The sequence below is a fragment of the Onychomys torridus genome, chromosome 11 (assembly GCF_903995425.1).
Source record: "Onychomys torridus chromosome 11, mOncTor1.1, whole genome shotgun sequence".
In the NCBI taxonomy this organism is placed as follows: domain Eukaryota; kingdom Metazoa; phylum Chordata; class Mammalia; order Rodentia; family Cricetidae; genus Onychomys; species Onychomys torridus.
Genome location: NC_050453.1, coordinates 32,175,790 through 32,200,045, shown reverse-complemented (window position 1 = coordinate 32,200,045; position 24,256 = coordinate 32,175,790). Strand labels below are relative to the sequence as shown.

Sequence of the window (24,256 nt, the reverse complement as noted above, 5' to 3'; positions counted from 1 at the left end):
CTGGAACAACAAACACCAAAATGGGTTCAATACCTTTGTGATACCTTGCTTAATATCACAAACAATATCTTACTTCTGACCAAAGCAAAAGCCACAGAATGCATTTCAAAGCATCCCCTCACATTTGAAGAAAGATTATGTCTCCCCCTCTTCCCAAAGAGCTGAGACAGTGTACAGTGCTAGATCTAGGCCCATCTGAATGGATGATGATGTCCAAGTTGTAGGAGGACACCACAAGAGTCATCAGATTAGCAAAGCATCCCAGGTTTACAGGAAGAAATAACGTCACTTACACTGAATGAGGACAGCAGGAAAGTTCTAATGGCATTCTGTCCATGCGGGCACTCAGCCCAGAAGGTGGTTCTTGCCATGCTAAAGCTAGACAACCATGGCAAAAAAAAGAATTTCTAGAACAGAAAGTCAAATCTCACCCACCAAGTAGGGAAGAAATCAGACAAATACAAGGGTGAAACTATTGTGAAGTGTAGAGGGTAAGAGGTCCTTGTATACACTGATAAGCACTGGAGAAGCCTGGAAAGTTAAACACTCAGGCTTGTCTCTTCAAAGGAAAGAGATGTTTGAATGCTGGGAAAGAATGTAGTTTATGACTGGTGATCTTTTGCTATCTGTAGGGCCAGGCTTTACTGGAATCCCCCAGAATATTATGTTTGTTTATCCCAGGCTTTTCTCCTCTAAATCTTGAGCATTGCTTCTCAGTCAATAAAACCCATCCTTATGAGAGATATCACTTGTATTTTACAACAGCCTAAGGATTTCTATGTTATCTTAGGTCCAGGCCAGTCCTGACTCCCACAGCATTATGTTTACCTCAGCCATTCTCCCTAGACCGTTATCTTGAGCACTGTTCCTGAGTCATCAGAACCGATCTTTATGGAAGATGCCATATGTACTTTGTAAAGAGTTTCAATGTAAACACGTCTTAAGCTTTGTTGTACGCTTGGGGCTGAGCTAATTGTCATCAGGAAACTTTTTCCCAAAATTATGCTGTACTTAAATATGGCTAAAGCAAACCACCTGGCATCAGAATGCAGAATTTTGGCCCAGCACCAACTCACTAAGTAGTATTGAATCAAGTTTCATCCTTGTCTCTCCTCACTGCTGACTGTGAAGCATATTGGGACCACCCCACACACAGTAATGATGCTGGGAGAAATGAAGCTTACATACTAAAGATGGGTTACGTGAAAAATAAGGGAGTTAATTTTGCTTTGAGGTGCAAGGAATAGAAGTGCCATAAAATGGGCCAGGGAAGTGGTTTAGTTGGAAAAATGTTTGCTGTACAAATAAGAGGACCCAAGTTCAGACCCGTAGCAACCATATAAATGCCAGCATAGTAACATGCACTTGCAATCCGCCACTGGGGGTGGGGGAGATAGGAGGGTCTCTTTGGCTTGCTGGACAGCTAGTCTAGCTAAATTGATGAGCACTGGGTTCTGTGAGAGATCTTGTCTCAAAAAATAAGGTAGGCAACAATCAAAGAAGACATCCAATGTTGACCTCTGACCTACACTCACACACCCTCATGCACATTCATGCCCCTCCACATACCTATACAATGCACACAAATATAAGTAGATAGATAGATAGATAGATAGATAGATAGATAGATAGATAGATAGACAGAAAGAAAGAAAGAAAGAAAGAAAGAAAGAAAGAAAGAAAGAAAGAAAGAAAGAAAGAAAGAACTATAAGAGGTATCAACTATCATCCAACTATCATCATTGGCAGGCAATGTAAGTGTCTAGGAATACTAGGTAGCTGTCTTCCAATTGAGAGAGACCTAGTGTAACTTGAAGCACAAGAAAAATGGACAATTGAGGTCAAGAGGGGTCAACAGAGAGATGAAAGGAGCAAGTGTTCTCTAGCAACTCTGCTGTCCTACTATCCTACCCTACCAACCCAGGGAGAAGACAGGAAGGTCATGACGGAGTAAAAGTCCTACATGAATTTTTATGCTTGAAGTTTAAACAGCCATATTAAAATCATTACCAGAAAGAAAAAAGCAATTGAAATGTGGCCTCTTCTCTATAGTTTTTAATTAATATTTCATTCTTGTTCTACTGAAATACACACACAGGAAAATCACACGAGAACTTGAAATAAAGACAACAAGTGGCATCTATTTGTCCTTGTGCTTTTTCCAATCATGGTCTCAATATTTCTCACTCATACAATCCCTCCTCTCTCTCTAGTGGAAACGCATGAACTGTGAACCCATGGCTGAGGAGCCCGCATGGAACTGGACCAGGCCCTCTGGATAAGTGAGACAGTTGATTAGTTTGAACTGTTTGGGAGGCCCCCAGGCAGTGGAGCTGGGACCTGTCCTTAGTGCATGGGCTGACTCTTTGGAACCTGGGGCCTATGCTGGGACACTTTGCTCAGTGTTGGTGTAGGGAGGAGGGGACTGGACCTTCCTCAGCTGAGTCTACCAGACTGGACTGACTCCCCAGGGGAGACCTTGCCTTGGAGAAGGTGGGAGTAGGGAGTGGGTTGGGGGGAGGACAGGAGGTGGGAGGAGGGAGGATGGGGGAATCCATGGCTGATATGTGAAATTAAGTTAATTATAAAATAAAAATATTTTAAAAAGTGGCATCTATAGATTCAGCTCTAAAATACAAATGATATGCTCATCTCAACTTACTTCTGAGGCAAAGAGAGAAAAACTCTCCTGAGTTATCACTGCTAGTTTTACCCTCTGTTTGAATCCATGGAGATGGACAACTGGTTAAATTTATAAAAACAGGAAAATCAATAAGTGTTCCTTGAAAAAATGTAACAATTCAAGGGGCACTGGATAGCACACAGAACCCCCTGTGTGCTGCTTGCTGCTTCTAGAAATCAGCACAACCAACAGATGGAGGCAAAGCAGTTTCAAATGAATGAAGAGAGAGAGAGAGAGGTGACCCACTGCAGCAGAGCTTTTGTCTTCCTGGTGGGGTCTTCTGGTTTGAAGTTTTTGAAGGCTTCGACTTCATGTTCTATGGAGAGCAACTGTCCCTGGAGTTTGTTCCTGAAGTTGGGTAGGGTATCTCGAATATGGTTGGTAAGTTGCTAAATAAAACACAGCAAAACCAGACATGTGTATGAGTGCAGATCAGCTCATGACAAACTTCAGCCTCCGCTGTTGCCCTCGTCATCGCCCCCTCAGAACTCACATGCATATTTGCAATGGACTGCATCAGGAGCGGAGATGTCCTCTCTTCCCCACTGCCTTTTGGAGATGCCCAAAAGTCCTTCAATTAGTTACTAACTTGGGTTATCTTTTTTTTTTTGTCCTCCCACACCCTGCTAAAATGTACCTGAAATTACTAATGGGACTGCACTATACCATGTTAGCATTGGGGTAATTTAGATTGCTGTTCACAGAAAGGAACATTTAACACCTTTAATCCCAGCTCTCAGGAGGCAAAGGTAGGCAGATCTCTGAGTTAGAGGCCAGCCTGGTCTACAGAGCAAGTTCCAGGACAGCTAGGACTACACAAAGAAACTCTGGTTCAAAAGACTATCCACATACCTATATTAGAGACGTTGGAATCTGAGCATCTCGGGCACTACCTGATGTTTTCCTTACCAACTGGATGAGCATCTTGATGTACAGAGGTGGTCGAAGGTGCTACAGGGAGCTGCCAGCTGCTAACTTTCTCTGCACTCTGGGTCTCGGGCAGGCCCTTCAATTTCCTCCATCTCCCAGTGCCATCTAGCTCTGATTGGTCACATTTATGCATTCAAGGAGGTGGTTTTAAAAGGTCCGTGACTAAGCAAGGGATAGCTCTCTGCCACTGTCATCCCTACCCAGTCATTCAGTTATGTCCTAACTTTGTAATCACATGTAATCTAAATGGCTAATCATGCCCTTCTGGTTTTCTACTACTCAAAACTTACTTTATTTCTAACATATGTCCAATTATATTAGTGAATTTGCCCTAGGATATTTTTCAGTCTTTTTTATCATTTTCTTAGGCCAATGCAGGTATGAAGACAACAACCTAGAAAGTGTGACCAGTACTGGCTTCATTGGTAGAATATTGTGGTTCTTGCATGACTGACTTGTGTTGCTCTTTAAAATGAATAGGTGTCTTTTCATTGTTGTTGTTGCTGTTGTTGTTGTTTTTCAAGACAAGTTTTCTCTGTGTAGTTTTGGTGCCTGTCCTGGTTCTTGCTCTGTAGACCAGGCTGGCCTCAAACTCACAGAGATCTGCCTGGCTCTGCCTCCTGAGTGCTGGGATTAAAGGTATGTGCCACCACCGCCTGGCTGAATTGATGTCTTAAGTGATACAGTCAAATGCTACCTTGTGGCTTCTCAATGCTCATTTGCCCTTGATTAAAAAGCATAAATTTATGGTAGTCTATTACATCACTTAAAAGTATACTACTAATCTTTATTTTCTACAACTTCCTCCATTGTTTCGCCCAAGTGCTTCGGATACAGATTCAGCTACTGTTACCATGACAACCTCCACTGATTCCTTATTGGGCCAACATCAGGATGTTTGTGACTACCTGACTCATTGACAGCTTATGGGCATAGAGAACACTCCATATAGAAATTATTAGGACATTTGTGGCAGAAGCTACTCACAATAAAAAGTCAGTGCAATGGAAAGTCAAGAAGGAAACCTGTATCCAGTGACCACCCATGCTTGTCACAATGTTCAACTCCCACATGGAAAGAAGATATGTAAGTAAGTCTACTGAGGACTTATGGAAAATGTGTATGTGAGTCATGGGAGATGGTAGGCTGAATGCCAACTCCAATTCTATTTATTTTGAGTGAGTGTGTTATATGGAAAAGGTGTTTTAGATTAGTGGAAATCAATGATTACTTCATCAAGATTTATTGTTTCAATATTTTAAATTAAGAAACCAATAAAGATTTAGCAAAACCATAAAAAAGTTAATGGAAAAATCTAACAGATCTGAAGAGACTACCTTGTCAGAGCTGCATAAGTCTAACTTGAGATACTATGTATTGTGAGTGAGTGCATGCTCACACATATGTTTCCTGTTCTAAATCTCTTGCTTGCTGTTCCTAAATCATAAGCATTTTTGCTTTGAATACTATCAACAATATTGAGGTGAGTTCAATTCAGTGAAAGAGGAAATTGTGTGGGTCTAAATATAGACTTTTAAAATTATCAAAAGCAGAGTGTCTTATCTGGGAAAAAATAATTTTATAATAATAAATGTTAATTCTAACAATCTACACATCTCATAATTGTACTTACTGCTTGAAAGAATAATTTTACCTGATTCAGGACCTTCTGGAGGTGGGGGGTCCCCATACGATCAGCAATATGTCTATAAGCTGGGTGAGAAAGAAAAAATTTCCTTTCTGCCAACATGGCCGCCTTAATGTCTTTCTTTCCGTCTATGTCCTTCTGGCTTCTGTTGACCACCCCCACGTAGCCTGAAATGAAACACAAACCTATGGGATTTGGCACATTTCCTGTTATTTATTCTAGAGAAACTTCAAGGCTCTCTAACAGGCAAAATTAATTTTAAGGCCTAAAGACTGAGTCTCCTTACAACATTTAATCCAAGACCTCACTATTAAATAAATGCCACTCATTTGGCTATTGATAAATTGTTGAAATCAACAGAATAATATCTCTCACCTTTTAAAGCTCTATATACTTTAAGAAACTATATCTCAACAATAGCATCATACAGCAGGCAAGTAAATATCTGACTTAAAACAGGATGGTGTATATTTATGTAGCCTATGATGAATATTTATAACCTTCCTTCAAGCTCCTTCCTTCCCCTGTTTTCCTGTTCCTGTTATTTTAAGAAATAGTTCTCCTTTTGAAACATTCTTTAATACAACACTTGGGAACATTGTGCCATTCCCAATAAAGTATAGCTAATAATAAATCACTCCCTTATAACAGAGGAAGCAATAAAGCCAAGCTTCCCTGTGGCTCACCAGTCATTTTCTGCCATATTATAAAAGGCAGGCCTGTAGAAACCACAGTACATTACCCCTTCGAAGAGGCAGCAGCTTGTTCTCCAGCACATCCCTGGCATCAGTTCCTTCATCCATGAGATCCAGCTTTGTGATAACGCCAATGGTCCTCAGACCTGTATGATAAACAAACACAATTGTCACTACACAGTTTGCAGGAAAAAAAAAAAAAAACTAACCAATTCAAGGGGCAAATTATCTCAACACTAAAGGGAAGGCTCATATTCCAGGCCCTTTTCCTGTTTCTCTCTAGCTTCCGTTGCTTCCAGTTTACTATCAAACCAGTCTGCTGATTACCTATATAACAAGTAAAAGGGTTCCAAACCCACTTATTCATGAGATACTTTTCCATCCAAGAGAAAAAGGCATATCACAAAAATACTTCTAAATACAGCCATGTTTCACTTAACCATGGGAACATAGTCTGAGAAATGTGTTGTGTGTAGAATTCATCACTGTGTAATGTAATCATTATAGAGTATGTTTATATAAAGTAAGTGGCACAAGGCAGTGTCTCAATGGGGCCTCCTGATGTAAGCAAGAGACAATCAACATGAGATGTGTGAGACTGCAGCCAGTCTAAGACAGAATAAGGTTTTATGGTTGACATAAAACGTGTGTAAGGGTGTGCATGTTCATGTGTGTGCATACATGTGGACATCCAAAACAACCTCAGGTGTTGCTCCTCAGGAACCATTGACCCTCCCTTTTCTTCTTTATCAATGAGCTCTATTGTTAGCCTAGAACTAAGGCTAAGGTTAGTCGGTCAGCAAATCCCAGGGTCCATTGATCTCTGCTTTCTCGGCACTGAGATTGCAAGCATGCAACACCACATTTAACTTTTGGCCTGTGAGTTCTGGAGCTCAAACTCAGGAACGGTGAGGCAAGGCAAGCACTCTACCAACAGAGTTGTAACCCAGCTCCTTGGCACTTTTTATGAATAGAAAAAATATAAAATAGCTCTTAGTAAATCAATCAGTAACACGGTCATCTATTACCATTACAAAGTTTCATGCACATACATAATTGAATATGTGATACCCTCCTAGCCCTGACAGAGGAGAGTGAAGAAGGAGTTTCACCGTGGTGTTGTGAAGGCTATGACATCACTGGGTCCTAGGAATTTCACTGGGTCCTAGGAATTTTTAAGTTCCATAATGATCTCAGGAGATCACCATTATATATGCAGCCCACCATTAATAGAAATGTTGTTATATTACACTGTAACTCTGAGTTACACACAGGAAAGATACTGAAAGGCATAAAATTTCACTATTTTTATTAATACCCTTGAAGAAAAAGAAGTCTTTGGACTCATGAAAGAATCAAACACCACAGAAACACTCAGACAAAGTAGAGCAGGAAATGAAAATAGAAGCAGAAAGGTCAAAGATGACGTTGAGGAATCCTTCTGGAAAACAATAGAAAATACCTTTAAAAACCAGATAAATGACTGTGAAGATACAAAGTCTGAAAAATTGGTGTCCTGGAGAGAAAAGCCCATGCAGAAATGTTCAGGGGTTAAGAAGATCCTATTCAAGAAAATGTTTCCAAAGTGAAAGATATGAATTTATAGGTTGAATGAACTCAGCAAGTGCCAGCATGCAGTGAAAACATATGCAGTTTGTCATGTCAGTGTAAGATTTCAAACCACTCGAAACAGAATGTTCCAAAAATTCTGCCAGATGAGGCTAAATAGGAAGCCACATGAAGATGGTTGGGAGGCGTGGCCATCTTGGCATTCCCAGAAGCAAATTGGAAACCCAAAAGCAACAGAGAAATTGTTTCAAAATTTTGAAGGAAAAAATATTTAACCTAGAATTCTAATTTATCAATAAGTGTGACAGTAGAAAAACCTGACTATTGACTTGCTAAGTCCCAGAATATTTAAACTCCTTTTGTCTTCTAGGTACCTAGTAAAGTATGTACCCTACAAAACAGGGGTGCAATATAAAGAAAAAATGAGAACCAAGATCTGTGCGGGGTCTTCATCAGTAAGGCTGTACCCCTTTTTCTGGAAGGCACCAAGGCCAATGACAGTAGCCTATATTGGCTTTTGGGGGAGCCACAGGGGGTCTCTTGGACTCCCCCAAACAATAAGTCAAAGGTTTCCCATGTTTGTCATTGAGGTTTTTTGGACAGTCTATACTTTGGGGGAGGAGGATCATCCCCCCTTCAACTTCAGTTATATGTGTGTGTGTGTGTGTGTGTGTGTGTGTGTGTGTGTGTGTGTGCATTATATTATATGTAATTTTAAATAAATATAAAATATTTCCCTATGACTTTTCAAACATCCTTAGTGTAACTTATCCCTTCCTCTTCCCCTCTCCAGCAGTGTGTGAATCAAATATCGTGTGTGTGTGTGTGTGTGTGTGTGTGTGTGTGTGTGTGCATGTAGGTATGGGAGAGTGATGTGAGGACTTCTAAGTTTACTTCCTCCACATTACAAAGTCAAATAAAAATTTAACAATTTTAAATGTCACGAAGTAGCAGTCTAACTATATTATAGAGAGACAGAGAGACAAGTTCCACATGCAATACAAAGGGTTGAAAGTGGGGACCTCAGGAAACACAGAATCAGAGACCAGGATGTAATCAAAAGATTTTATCAAAAGGTAAAATGTCTTTTACACACACACACACACACACACACACACACACACACACACACACACACATATATATATATGGGGGAGAGAGAGACCTTAAATGTGTATATGTATATGACTTTAAGGAATGTATATACATATAGTTTTAGTTTTTAAAAGCTGGTTAAAAAGTATCTCTTTCCTACTCCTGTATCTGAAAAGGCAGCCACGTCCTCACTTAGTGAGGTAGAGTACCAGAAACGGAGAAGAGGCTATTTTCTTTCTCTTCACATGTGGTTCCACAAATAGGCAGCTTAAAATAATCAATGAATGAACTCCTGCTGGCAGACTCAAGACCTGCATTGATGGATCTCAAAAAGCCATTGTCAGACAAGATTTCAAAGGCTTTCGAGGCACGCCACTGGGAATTTAAAGACCTACATAAAACAGAACACATTGTTGATCCCTGATCCTGTGCCAGTCTCATTAAGAACTCAAAACGAAAACCATATGAGATGGGTGCTATTATTTTCTCAATTATACAGGTTGAGGAAAAGTGAGAGGAAAAATACACTTGCCTAAGGGGTCACAGCCTGGACACATGGAGCTAGAGTTTGGTGGTGCTAAATCCAACAACCTAGTTCCATTTTTAATCCCACTAATTTTCTGCACCCCAACTCTTAGATTCTCTAAGTAATTAGTTGTGTTATTTGACAGCTTAGTCATAACATCTAGTCCCACTTGTCTATAGAACTAGGGGTTGGCTACAAGTCAGAATTCTGGAGATAGGAGTGATGTCCAGATTTAGAAGAGGGATCTTTAGAGATGAAGGAAGAGCAGGACACAGGTTAAGACACTCCCGATCCTCTTGATAAAAGACTAAGTGCAGAGCTGATATCATTTTCACTTTTTTGTGTCTGCTGTGCTTTTCTCCAATAAAGAACAGGCATGGTGTGAGAACCAGTGAGTCCCGAGAATGACCTTGAGAAGGCACCGGGGCTTCCAAAATCTGATGCTTATGTAGACAGGAAGCTGAGTGCACTGACGAAGGAACAGACCACTCACCCCTTCTCATCTCTGGGGTGTTCCTTTCTTCATCAGTAAGAAACTGCATCTGCCAGTTGGGCAGCCACACACCATAACACCCTGCTGCCCAGGAGTAGTTATTAGCAACGCTCCTCACAACTCTCAAAAGACGGACTTTCTGAAGAGGTTTTATAGGCACTCCAGCTCATCACAAAAGGGGAGAGAACAGCTACTATGAATCTAAATGAGAGTAGCAAGAGTCCAGTCTGGCAGGTAAACAGCTCAATCCATCTCCACAACCCATAAAAATATAAACGAGCAAAGGCAGAAAGAACACCCCCCACACACACACACACACACACACATCTATCAGATGGAAGATCACAGTGAAAGATGCTGCCAAAAATTTTTGGCAAGACAGGTAAAGAAAAAAAAACAATCCCATTTTACAAAAGTAGAAACTTAGAACCAGAAACTCACAGGCAATCAGTCTCAGAGTCGGAAAACCAAGTTTGTGCTTCCGAAAAACAATCTTTGGGGCGTTACAGGGAATGTTATAATTATCAAAGGACAACGAGGTGTGGCTTCCCAGCTGATGGTGTTACACATGAGTAAACTAATGTTCAGTGTTGAGGCAGGAAAAGCTAAATACTGCTAGACAGACTTCAATGTGAAAACCATGAGAGTTAAGAGCAAGACACCACCACATTGTGTGCATTCACGTGTGTGTGTGTGTGTGTGTGTGTGTGTGTGTGTGTGTGTGTGTGTGTTGCTTTGAGGAAGCGCAGGGCAGTTCTTACATAAGAATCATCTGTGGCAGTGAGAGGAGCGGGGCAACCAATTTGAAGTTCCTCTTAACATGCTATCATCCTTTCTTCCCCATTGGCTGTCATTGGCCACCTTGGCAAAGGCAGCTTAAGGAAGGATGGGTTTATCTGGGCTCACAATTCGAGGTTCAGGTTATCATGAGGGGAAGAGTCCAGGCAGCAGAAGCTTGAAGCAGCTGTCATGTGCACCTAATGGTCAGAAGCAACAAGTGTGCGTGCGTGCATCCAATGCTCAGCCTGATTCCACCACGTTATATGGTCTGGAATCTCTAAGGAACAGCCCCGCCCACAATCAAGACAGGTCTTCCCACATCAATGGACGTAACCAGAATAGTCCCTTATAGGCATGTCCAGAGGCCCATCTCCCAGATGACTCCAGAGCCTGTCGACTTGATAGATTATAGACATCACACATAGTGTGCCCCCAGGAGAAGCTGTCAATAGGGACATAATCCTCGGGGGACTTGTACAGCCACTCTGAAAATCAGTATGGTGGTTTCTCCAAAAATTGGGAATAAGTCTTCCTCAAGACCCGTCTATACCACTCTTGGGCATATATCCAAGGAATGCTCAATCTTACCACAAGAACACTTGCTCAACTATGTTCATAGCAGCATGATTTGTAATATCCAGAACCTGGAAACAACCTAGATGCCCATCAGCTGAAGAATGGATTAAGAAAATGTGGTACATATACACAATGGAGTACTACTCAGCAGAGAAAAACAATGGCAGTATGAAATTTGCAGGCAAATGAATGGAACTAGAAAATATCATCCTGAGTGAGGTAACCCAAACCCAGAAGGACAAACATGGAATGTACTCACTCATAAGTGGATACTAAATATAAAACAAAAAACAATCAGACTGCAACCCACAGAACCAGGCAGGCTACATAGCAAGGGGGACCCTAGGATGACTGTGGCTTATAATAAGTTTTGGTTTTACTCAATCACTGGGCAAGCCTCAGTGAAACATTTCACTATTAGGATAAGAATTTGTACTATATCAAGCTGATAATAGAAAAAATAAATAAATAAAAATGGGGGGGAAAGCACTGTAGCCAGGCAGTGGTGGCGCATGCCTTTAATTCCAGCACTTGGGAGACAGAGCCAGGTGGATCTCTGAGTTTGAGGCCACCCTGGTCTACAGAGTGAGTTCCAGGACAACCAGAACAATACAGAGAAACTCTGTCTTGGGGCCAAAAACAAAAAAGCACTGTAATAGAGTAATAGAAATAAAATAGAAATTACAAGGTACTCCAGTAACTCATAACAAAATACAGTGTTATTTAAAAGTATACTTGAATTAGTTGTGTGTATTGCTAACTCTAGACAACCACTCAAAAGGTAAAATACAGCAGAGATGCTAAAAAAGTAGGGAAAACTGAATCATATAAAATGTTCAATTAAAAACAAAAAAGGCAGAAAAGGAATAGACAAACTATATTTAAAAAAGACAAGGGTGGGGTTGGGGATTTAGCTCAGTGGTAGAGCACTTGCCTAGGAAGCCCAAAGCCCTGGATTCGATCCTCAGCTAAAAAAAAAAATAAATAAATAAAAATAAAAAATAAAAAATAAAAAGACAAGGGCAATGCATAGGAGACATTAATTTAAAGGTAACTATTAATCCAGTGACATCAGTAATCACATTGATGCCAATAGCTTAATTGCATCAACTAAAAGATAGAGGTTATCACAGTGGGCCAAAAAAATAGTCTGAGTATGGTGGTACATGCCTGTAATCCCACCACTTGGGAGACTAGGTAGGAGGACTGTGAGTTCCAGAAAGCCTAGACTACACAGTAAGTTCGAGGGAGCCTGAGATACACATTAAGATCATGTCAAAAGAAAATCAAAAGCAGGGGATAGTGCTCGTTGGTGGAATACTTGCCTATGTGTACAACGCTCAGATTCAATTCCCAGCACACAAGATCAGTCAATTATCTGTTATCTACAGAAAAGCCCACTGTAAGTGGAAGAACATAAATAATTTTTTAAAAAATGAATAGAAAAATGTATCTCACACTAGCATTCATCAAAGGAGTTGGAGTATCTTTATTAATTTCAGACATATAAGAGTTCTTCCCAGAAAAAAGCAATGTCAAGACAGTGAGTGATAAGACAAGTACAGATAGGAAGGAAATATTTTCAATATTAGCAAAGGAATGTTTCTCAAAATACACAGAGCACTCATTATATACAAGAGAACTGCTCTGGAAGAAATAAAAACCTTCTAATTCAATAATAAGGACAATGGGAAGGAAACACCTTGAGTAAAATACCAGAACAGGTGCCTCAAGAGGAGAGAAGCAGATGGTGTGTAGACATTTAAAAGATGCTCAATATCTGCATTGTTAAATTGTCCTAGGCTGAGGCAAATACCTGAGAGAAACACTGTCTAGGAGGATTGATCTGGTACCCCATTTTGGCAGACTCCATGGCTTTAGTCCTCATGGAAGACAGACTGTCATGGCAATGAGGGTGTGATGGAAGAGAACTGGCTATATTGTGGTAGCCAGGAAGTGAGAGAAGGGTGGGATAGAGCCAGGACAAGGGACAAAGTGTAGTACTTGCTCCCAGTGACCTGTCTCCAACCAGGCCCCACACCCTGAAGTGTCGCCACCTCCTCTTCCAAACCCTTCAACACATGAACCTATGGGGAATTTTCCATTCAGACCATACCAGCATCATATGTCACTAAGAAGCAGCAATTAAAACACCAATGAAGTAACAGTATTCACCCATCAGAATGGCCAAAACCACAAAAGTGACAACACCAATGTTCTGTGAGAAACTAGAGGTTGGAAAATCTCACACATTGCTAGTAGGAATATAGCCATTTGGTAGGTGAGGGGGGAAAAAAAAACCACACTCAAAAAGGTCAAATTTGTAATCGCATCAATCCCATTCCTTACCAATGACTACAACTTGACTGGTTCTGATCGCTAGTAAAACCCAGTTATAATATACCTCCTGCCTAGCTATTGGCCATTCAGCTCTTCATCAAAAACCAATCACAGTGATACATCTTCACACGGTGTAAAGGTATATTCCACAACATCTGATGACTTTTTACCTCCCTATCTTCACAATGCCACTAAGTTCAGCTTCACTACTCCTTGCCTTCTTGATCAACTCTATGTTGAGTGTGCTTATATTATGCCATCCATGAACTATGTATAATGTGTATATGTTAAGTAATTCATATAGGTGGCAAACACAGTGAGAATTTAGTTTATAAGCCAAATAAATGAATGAAAATGCAAAGTTATGTTTTTATCAGGATCATACAGAAGTTGAAACACAGATTCTAGAGAAGTTCCATAATAACAATCTCCCATGCTAGCTAGGTTTACTGTCAATACACATTGATTTATTACATGGATGCTGCCATTTCTATTTATGTGTGCTACTAAACTGAAAGTAGTATGATTCTTTTCATGTAATTAAGGAGTGGAACCACACCAAGCCACAGACAACATTATCAGTTGCTAGAAAATCAATCTGGAACACAGTGCACAGTGATACAATGAGAGTAAAAATAGTCATTATAGAATTAATACAAAAATATACACAGCAAGATTAAAAACATACTTATTAAATTAGATGCACTTCAGTTAATTTATGTTTTAGGTTTGGATGGGGTTGGGAATGAAATAAATGTAGTTCTTTCTATTTTGGCAATGGTTATGAAATATTGTATTTTTAAAAGCACCCAGTGATGAATAGGAAGAGTTTAATCTATTTTTTTCTATAATTTTTCCATGGATTTCATTTTCTCATTACTTCCAACTCTGCTGAAAACAGTTTTCATTTTCAAAGTCATCAGTTAATATTATTCCATGTGTTACTAAATAAAACGTTAAGTATATAGTATAAAATATTAAAAATTCATGATGGCAGTAGAGACTCTATCTTATTCTGGTTCCCTGGGATAGTCCAGAGACAAGCCAAGTATTTGGAAATTGTAATGTCTGTGAAAGGAGGAGAAGTATATTAGAAGAGAGCAAAGGGAAAAGAGAAAGAACAGAGAACAGAAAGGATTAGTTTAAAAACAAAATCTGTGTACAAAGTGTTTCTTTCAGAGATGTTATACTCCAAAACAGAGCTGAGGCATGAAAAGGAAAAATGATCCGCATGCTCCTAAACCTCCCACTATGTGTCAGCTGAACATACTTCCTTCTTTTCCACTGGCATGGGGCTAAATTAAATTTCCAAGTCTCATTTACAAATGAGTAGCAATGTGCCTTATATTGTTCCTGTGATTAAGACTGAGCTAAAGGGATATAAACAGAGCTGGCATATACCACTTTTAGCGTTGGTCTGTATAATTTCCCACATCTGTTCCTAAATGTTCTTTTGCCTTTGTCTTGCTGAATAGAATCCTAATAGATCACTAGGTCTTTAAGGGTGGCAAGATGGAAGGAGCCTGGAGCTCTGAATGACATGAGGAAAAACAGCTTGTCTGGAATGACGGTACTAACACCTGAGTCCACTTACTACTGTACATTGATAGGCATGGTGGATCTTTGAAGAGGAGAGTTGTCATAATGAATACCTGACCGTGGAAGGTTAAGTGGCAGAGAAACAAATACTTCAGGTTCATTAGAAAGCTGATCTGTGTTCTATAATGATTGTAGGCCGGGTACATATGGTAACCTGTACCCATAGGAAAGAGATGTACCTATAGGAAAGATCCAGAGTGTTCATTTGTCTTGACTGTTCCTTGCCACTAAAACAAATAATTTCTAAAACATATTAGCTCATACAAGAAATTTATCATTTGTAAATAGAAATAAGATTTATTTTTAGAATAAATGTATAGATTTAAAGAAATCTATAAATTTGTGTCTGTTGTTTTTTTAAAGCTCACATGTTCTTATGAGTCAAACAGTAGAAGAAAATGAAAGTCAATTAAGAATTTTTCATTAAGCAAATGATCAATAATTTCTGCCTCAAGCCATACAAGAATAATGGAATTCAGACATACCATTCTTTGGTGAATATGTAGTTAGTGTGTGTGTGTGTGTGTGTGTGTGTGTGTGTGTGTGTGTGTGTAGTGGTCATGTCTATGAGTGCACATGTTGGGGGGTGTACATGCACATTTATTCATATGCATGTAGAAATCATAGGTTGAGGTCATGTGTCTTCCTCCATCACTCCCCATCTTTGAGGTTGTATCTCTCACTTGAACCCAGAATTAGCTGATTCAGCTAATCTAGCTAGCCAGACTTCTCCAAGTATCTCCTGTCTCTATCCCTGCCCCCATTGTTGGGATTATGGACAGGCTATGTATCACACCCATCCAACATTTTTGTAGCTACCAGAGGTCTCATCTCTGGTCCTCTTGCCGTAAACGTCACGGCAAGCACTTTGTTCACTGAACTGTATCTCTGCAGCCTTAAACACACCTCCTCTCTTTCCTAAACTCTAGGAAACTGGACATGCATTCTTATGAAAACTGCTTCTGACATTGAGTAACATGTTTCACAGGACTGTGACAATGAGAGAATAAAACTAAATTACTATACAGCCACTTCCTGCTTGGTGGCTCTTTCCAGACTGTGAGTAGGACACCATCCAGGGAGACATCATGAGTCATGTTTAATTCAGGAGACACAGGCTAGCATTTGAGGACACTGAGACATTAGACTTTACAGAATAATACACCAGATAAGAAGAAGCCAACAAGAAGAAAAACCTCCAGAAATTTTCACGAGGGTTCTTTGAGTCTCTGTAAACAGCAGTAACGTAGGTAAAGCTCCATTTGGCTAGCAGGCAAAAGAAAACATCTAGGATACTCTAAGCCAAATAACTCCCAGAGCCTTCATGGGAATGGGGGTCATTTAAGATTCTACCAGCAAACACAGAGAGACCCTGTGGAAGATGAGATGCTAGAGAAACCAGATGGTCAAACCTGGGAAACACTACTGCAGACCAACCCTTTGAAAACATGAAAAACATACATTAAAAAAAAAAATCCAACTGATCTTCAGGTAATGTAGCTACTTTCTAATACAAAGTCCAGCACACTTTTAAAGAACACAATAACATTCAAAACTCAATTAAAGTAAAATTCAAAATATCTGATGTTTAAAGCTAAAGAGATGGCTCAGTGCTTTAAAGTGTTTGCTGCTCATGCAGAGGACCCACATATAGGTTCCAGCACCCAAATCAGGCAGTTCACAATTCCCTGTAACTCCAGCCCTAGGAGATCCAATGCCCTTTTCTGGCCACCATAGGCACCACACTCATGTGTACATACTCCTACACAGACACACATATATACACTTATTTTTTAAACTAAATTTTTAAAAGAAATAAATCATACATAAATTTGTATCAGAAAGCTTTCTATATAATTCCAAACTATTTGGAAATTAGGGAATAGTCTTGAAATTACCATGGATTATAAAAGAAGACAAATAAAGGTTAGAATAGACAGTCCTCACCTTAACTATGGTTCAACTTAGAATGTAAAAAAAAACACACATTTATTTATTTGTGCATACTTGTGTCTATATATTTTGACATGTGCATGTGTCGACATCACACATGTGGAAGTCACAGAAAAACTTTCAGGGTTTGCTGGAGGATATCTTTATGTATGCTTGAATATATGTTGTTCCCATTGGTTAATAAATAAACTACTTTGGCCTATGACAAGGCAGCTTAGGGGCAGGTGGGAAATCCAAGGAGAGAGATGAGAAAGAGAAAGGCAGAGTCTGGGGAGAGATGCCAGCCTGCCACCCAAGGAACAACATGCCAGCAGACCAGTAAGCCACAGAACACGTGGCAAAGCATAGACTAATAGAGACTGGTTAATTTAAGATATAAGAACTAGCTAGCAAGAGCCTGTCATAGACCATACAGTTTGTAAATAATATTAAGCCTCTGAGTGATTATTTTATGAGTGGCTGAGGGACCCCCAGGGCTGGACGGGACTGGAGAAACAAGGGACTGTGCGGGGTGGGGGTAGGCGGACAGGTAAGACTGGAGAAAACTTCCAGTTACAAGGGGTCATTTCTCCCTTTTCTCCATGTAGGTCCCACAGACCCCAGGGTCATTAGGCTGGGCAGCAAATGTTTTTACCCGCTGAACCATCTCATCAACTGAAGAATGTTTGGACTCTATGATGATACAAAGCAAGACACATTCAGTAGAACCCATATTCTGAATTTTACATTAGATCATTTTCTGAACTGGATGTCTGTGGTACATATATAGCTTTATGACACTAAGCAATGACAGAAATCTAGAATTCATGGCCAGGAAGCAAACAACTGCTTCTCAGCAGTATACTGTGATGCTAAGCCATGCTGTTCCAACTATTAAGTATGTTGGTGGTTTTTAAATTTCCATGGGATTTTCAACTTGTGCACATAACTTTATCTACGTGAAGGATCACCCATACTCTGAATAAAATAAAAGCTCACCGTACCAAAACATCCATTATCTAGCTACACTAAAGCTTAGAAGACTCCAAATGCTATATTACCAACTAAGAAAGATTTCAAACCAACAATCTAAGTTTCTATCTCAGGAAATTAGAGGATCACCAATGAAATCCAAAATAAGAAGTGTAAGTATTAATAATAATAGTGGAAGTTGATGGAATAGGCTATAAATAAGTAATAGAAATAGTCAATTAAATCAAGGGCTCATTCTTTGAAAAGATCGGTAACACTGTCTATTTTCACTCTTTATCTCAACTTTTACTGGAGCCCTCAGCCAAAGCAAGAAGGACAAATCAGTTGTATACAGTTGTGAGGAAAAGGTTTGTTTGTTTATTTGTTGTTTTTGTTTGTTTGATATAGGAAAAAGAAAAATTTCACACACAACATGATTCTATATGTAGAATGTTTCAAGGAAGCAACAAAATCTATGAGATCTGAAAAAAAAAGGTTTATTAAAATCACAGATTACAAAAATAAGAACAAGCTACAAAAATAACTCATAATCTTATATACTATTGGTATGCAATAGTGCTAGCCAACAAAACTTCTTATAATGTTGAAAATGCTCCCCATATGTGAAACTTCCTAAGACAAATTCTATTAGCTATGTGAAACTGGGTGCCGACAGTACAGCAATGCCATGGAGAAACTAATTTTGAACTTTTATTTACTTAAAACTCATTTAAATTTGAATAACCTCATGTGGATAGAGGATAACATACAGGATGGTAGGAGCTATAGGTTTAATGTCATTCCAAGCAAAAACTCAGTAAGCTTTTTTGTAGAAACTGAGAAACTGATTAAAATTTCAGATGAAAGTATAGCATATCTATTATAAGCAATAGTATATATGTGTGCATATATATATAAACTCTGTTTCAAGCCTTGCTATAAAACTTTAGTAGTCACAACAGCACAGGAATGGGAACAGCCACACAGACAAATGGAATAAAGTAGTGAGTCTAGAATTACAGATATATATGTAATAATCTACCAATAAATTATCAAATATATAAGACACAAATATGTGTATATGTGGTGGTATTTGTAATCTAAGAAATAAAGTTTGCCTGTAGATCAGAGCACAGAGCCAGCCACAGAGTTAAACATAGAGGTCAGGCAGTGGTGGCACACACCTTTAATCCTAGCACTGGGAGGCAGAGATCCATTTGAGTCTCTGAGTTCAAAGCCACACTGGGCTACGTGAGATTGATCCAGTCTCAAAGAGAAACAGAGCCAGGCAGTGGCAGCACACACCTTTAATCCCAGTACTTGGGAATCACACACGCCATTAACCCCAGCACTAGGAAGGTTGAGATTGAAAATGAAGTGGCTGGGCAGAGAAAGGCATGTAAGGAGGGAGGAGACAGGAACTCGGGCACTTTCACCTGAGAACTCAGTGAGCCCTTTCGGCTGAGGACTCAGAGGCGTTCAGTCTGAGGATTCGTGGAGAGGAGTTGGCAAGGTGAGAAGTGGCTGTGGCTTGTTTCCTCTGATATTTCAGCATTTACTCTGCTATCTGACTCTGGGTTTTTATTATAAGACCATTTAGGACTCGTGCAACGTATATATATTTGACACTAGATGGTGATATGCATGTAATTCAATGGAAAAGGGGTAATCTGTTTAATATGAATGGTCCCAAGACTGAGTCTCTGACCTTTCACTCTACACACACACACACACACACACACACACACATGATCATGGACCTAAATTTAAGCTAAAACTATAAAACTTCTAGAGGAAAAGCAAAGAAGAAAAATCTCTGTAAACTTGGAGAAGATTCAAGGAAGTACGCACTGCATAAAGAAAACTGGTAAATTGAACATCAAAGTTAAAATTGGTTCTTCTAGAGCTAAGGTTCAATAATATAAAACAGTAAGCTATAGAGTGAGAGAGCACATTCAAATGTATAATGAAAGACTTCCACCAAATGTATTTTGAAAACCTTGTAACTTAATTCTAGGAAGACAACACTTTAATTTAAAATAGACAGAGGCGTTAGGAGTGTAGCTCAGGGAAAGAGAACTCGCTTAGAAAATGTGTGGTTTATCCCTAGCACAGTGCAATAAATAAGTAGGCAAAAGAGAGAAACAAATAAGTAGGAAAAAGGCTCAAACAGACATTTCATAAAAAAGTAAATACACATGACGAACAAGGACACAGACTGACTCCAAGCATTGCACACCACAGAAAGGCAGGTAGTACCACCACAGGGGCATTCAAATGACAGCAACTGAAACTGGCAAGGTCAAATGTCAGCCAGTATGTGGAAGATGCGACCTCCACCTGGGTATCTGTTTAGTGGGACTCTTCAGATGTTAACGTATGTTCATGTGGGAATCCCTTTCTTGGTTCTTTTCCCAAGTGGAATAAGATATGTGAACACAGAAACATTGTGCATTGATATTCATGCCAGCTTTATTTGTGAGCATCCAGAACTGGAAATAGCCTGAAGCTGTTTTCACAGGCTAGTGCATCAACAAAACATGGCACATACACAGGGCAACACAACTCAGCAACTCAGAAACATGAAAATAGCAGAAGCCTGCAGCAGTGTGAAAGGATCTCAAGAGGAAGCCATACCTAAGGAATGCTGATATACAACCCCACTTCAGTGAAACTCTAGAAAGACAGATCTAATTTATAATGACAGAAAGCAGTTTTTGTGGTTTTCTGGGACCAAAAGTGGGGTGTGCTGGTTGAGACTGATGTTAGCACAAGGGAATCTTTGTGGATGATGGAAATGTTCTCTAGCTCAGTCGTGGTGGACAGACCATGGGCACACCCTTGTCACAACACGTTGGACTTCACACTTACAATGTACACCTCCCTGTGTGAGGCTCTCTGGTCTGCAGTAGCCTCAATGAACCCCAATGAGTTGAGAGAGAGAGAGAGAACTGGGGTGATAGAGGTATTTCATTTGTATCAAAAGAACAAAGAAATAAAACAGATTTAAGAGCTAAGTCTGGGAGAAACCTCTGGGCACCGTTGTTTATATGGTAGAGGTAACTAGAAGCAGATAGTCAAGAAACAAAGAGCCTGCCTAAAAGGCCTTCAAAGAGACTTAAAACCTCATATAATGCTCAAGGGTATGAGAAGTAGACAGGTATTGAAAGCTACACTTCTCTCAAGAAGGGCGAGTGCCACCATTTCTGCTTCAGCTACATCCGGAAGGAAAAGGAGCAAGGAAGAGACTCCAGGAATTTTTGTTTGTTTTTCTTTCTTTTTTTTGTTTTTTGTTTTTTGTTTTTTGTTTTTGTTTTTTGAGACAGAGTTTCTCTGTGTAGTTTTTTTGCCTTTCCTGAAACTTGCTTTGTAGACCAGGCTGGCCTCGAACTCACAGAGATCCACCTGGCTCTGCCTTCTGAGTGCTGGGATTACAGGCCCAAGTTCACATAGCTATTAAGTGGGAGAGCCAAACTCTGGCAGCACGGCTCCTCGGTTTGTCCGATTAACCGCTGGCTCTGCTTTCATACGTAATCCGTGTGTTGTAACAGTGTCGTTAATGTGAATCCTTATTAAGGCAAAGTTTCCTGGGCATGTCTGCTCTTACAGAACAGTTTGGGATTTTGTTCCAGCACAGTGCTGCTTCCTGGCCTCGCCTACCTGGCAATCGCTGTCACTGTCCTTCCTAAACCCATCTTTACCATCACCAGATGAATCCAACACACCACGTTCTGGTCTCAGTAACAACTCTAACTTCCCTCTTGCCTTCATTCAACCCCAATACTTTTCTTTTGTGCCTCGCAGGACACAGTGTGGTCCCCAGATACCACAAAGCCCTGGATCGAGAAAAGAGTTGATGCTGAAAAGTTATTCAGCGTTTCTTCACACCAAAGTCTTTCTGATGCAAAGAAAAGCACTTTGGTGTTTTGCTTGGTGCTAAACATCATCTGGTCATGGCACCTCCTCCTCTTCTTGCTGCCAACTATGAAATGTCTCCAGAGTCACCATCAACACACACACACACACACACACACACACACACTCTTACTGAGGCTTTTAGCATCCTCATGTTCCTCACCACACTTAGTTCCACCACTCTCCAGGCAGGGCTGATATGTATGAAGATGATGATGTGTACAGGTCTCTGGCTGTTTCAGTCTTTGAGTCCTTTACACTCAATAGTTCACCTGCATGCCCTTTAGGCAGTTCCTTGCCACAGCCACATCCTACATGGGTATAACCTGCAAATCCAAAGTGTTAACATTCGACTGTCTAACCACAGTGCCTAGTTTCAAGTTCCTGTGCTCTTTATAGAAATGCATTGGTTTTTGTCCACTCTCAGCCAGAACCTCAGCCCTCAAATACTTCATTTCCCTAAAAGTTCCCAGCCTTTTTTTTTAAGCTTCAATTCCCTTGTTTCTCCCCAAGACTTACAATCCGCCTCTCAAACTGATTTTAAAATATCTTCAATTCTTTTGCCCATACTCTCATTCTTCTAACCAATCTGGCAAAATCCTGCCCCTAAAGCTAGCCAAATATTTCCCCCTCAACCTTCCTGCTCCTGAGTGTCTCTGGGAACTGTTGAAGTGTGGTGCAGATGGATTCAGCATTCCACAGTAGCTGTTCAACATAGTGCTCCTCAGATGTCTACACTCCTGGAGCTTGGTGGGGATGAATTCAGTCTTCCAGTGTCTGTTCAACACAGTTCTCCTCAGTTGTCTATACTCCCATCCTCTGGACCCATCATCAACCCCAATTCTAAGCATACAGCCTTTCCAGATATCTACAATAAGAGTTTGGGGGATCTAGCTGTACACATACTCTCTTATTTCACTCAACTCTGTTGGGAGAAAAACAAGTTTTACTAACCATAGTATACAGCAAGCACTCAAGCAATCTTGGAAAGATAGAAAAGAGTGAGCAAGATGAGAGGGAGGGAGGGAAAGGAAGCGGGGAGGATAGAAAAGAGATCTGGAAAACCAGGCCAGGAAAATTTAGACGTTATAGACACTTAGAGGAGTTGTGGAGTTTCATTTGTTTGGTTGATGGGTTTGGGTCATATTTTATTTATACTGCTAAGAACCAACTACATGGATCTACTTTGGTTGTATATTTAATAGATGGCTTGTATAGTGTTTTCATAGAAACATTTAAAAGAGTTTTGTTATTAATAAAATGTTAAGGGTAGGGATTTAGCTCACTGGTAGAGCGCTTGCCTGGCAAGATCAAAGCCCTGGGTTCGATCCTCAGCTCAAAAAAAAAAAAAAAAATCCAAAATAAAATTTTGCTGGGCGGTGGTGGCACATGCCTTTAATCCCAGCACTCGGGAGGCAGAGGCAGGCGGATCTCTGTGAGTTCGAGGCCAGCCTGGTCTACAGAGTGAGTTCCAGGAAAGGCGCAAAGCTACACAGAGAAACCCTGTCTTGAAAACCAAAAAAAGAAAAAAGAAATGTTAAAAACACATGCTTCTATCAGAAGCTAAGAGTAAGATGTAATTGCACAGGCAACTATTAGCTCGCTCACTCACTCACTCACTCACTCACTCACTCTCTGTCTCTTTGTCTCTGTGTCTCTGTCTCTCTCTTGATCTTTCTCTACTGTGTGTGCACGCGTATTTGCAGTCCTCGTGGTTGAACCTATGGCCTCAGACAAGCTAAGCACTCACTCTCACTAAGCAGTAACACCAGCTCTCTTCTTACTTCCTCTGTGTTTTTCTTTTCCTTGTCATTTTCAGATAAGGTCTCCTCAAGCAGCTCCAGCTGGCCTTCAGTTCATCCTGTCACCCAGGTGGGTCTTGAACTTATGATCCTCCTGCCTGAGCCTCCAACCAGTCGGGCTTACTGTGCAACCAGGACCAGTTTTAGTTGTATTTTTTATTTGAATTTTGAAAAAGAAAGAAAGCCCTGATGGCACAATATTCTGTAATACTAAGATCACCTTAATTGTTTTCAGTTTGCAGAGGAAAGCAACGCATCTACACATTAAAGATAAGTTCTGAGGAAATATTCACATTACTAATTTGCAATTAAATCAACAAAAAAGGAGGAATATATTTTAAGCGTGTTTCCTTTTAGTCTTATCTTTGAATAGTGTTTCTTTTCCCACATTAAGTTTCTGGATTCTGACTCGACAGAACAGTTCACATGTCTTTACAGTGACCCCTAGTGGCAAAGGAATAGATGTGCTGTTAGTAACCCACATCTTCCTGGTCTTCTCTACCAACAAGTTCCATTTTAACAACATTGTCAACGTGCCTTCACAATTTGCTTCTCTGTTCTTAGTTTTAAAATAATCCAAATCTCTCTGTGTCTATCTGTATCTCTCTCTCTGACTCTCTGTGTCTCTCTGTGTCTCTGTCTCTGTCTCTGTCTCTCTCTCTGTCTGTCTCTCTCTCTCTGTCACACACACACACACACAC

General features: G+C 40.1%; 1 protein-coding gene across 6 annotated transcripts in view; it reads right to left on the bottom strand.

Annotated features, from left to right (window-relative positions):
• Nucleotides 1-24,256, bottom strand: part of Dnm3 (dynamin 3) — a 486,391-nt gene that overhangs the window by 316,695 nt on the left and 145,440 nt on the right. For all 6 annotated transcript variants that reach the window (XM_036202803.1, XM_036202804.1, XM_036202805.1 and 3 more), the window contains exons 5-7: nucleotides 6,004-6,102; nucleotides 5,268-5,428; nucleotides 2,930-3,072 (exon numbers count right to left, since the gene is read on the bottom strand). In XM_036202803.1, the coding sequence (XP_036058696.1) occupies nucleotides 2,930-3,072; nucleotides 5,268-5,428; nucleotides 6,004-6,102 (403 nt within the window). The remainder of the gene's footprint in view (nucleotides 1-2,929; nucleotides 3,073-5,267; nucleotides 5,429-6,003; nucleotides 6,103-24,256) is intronic.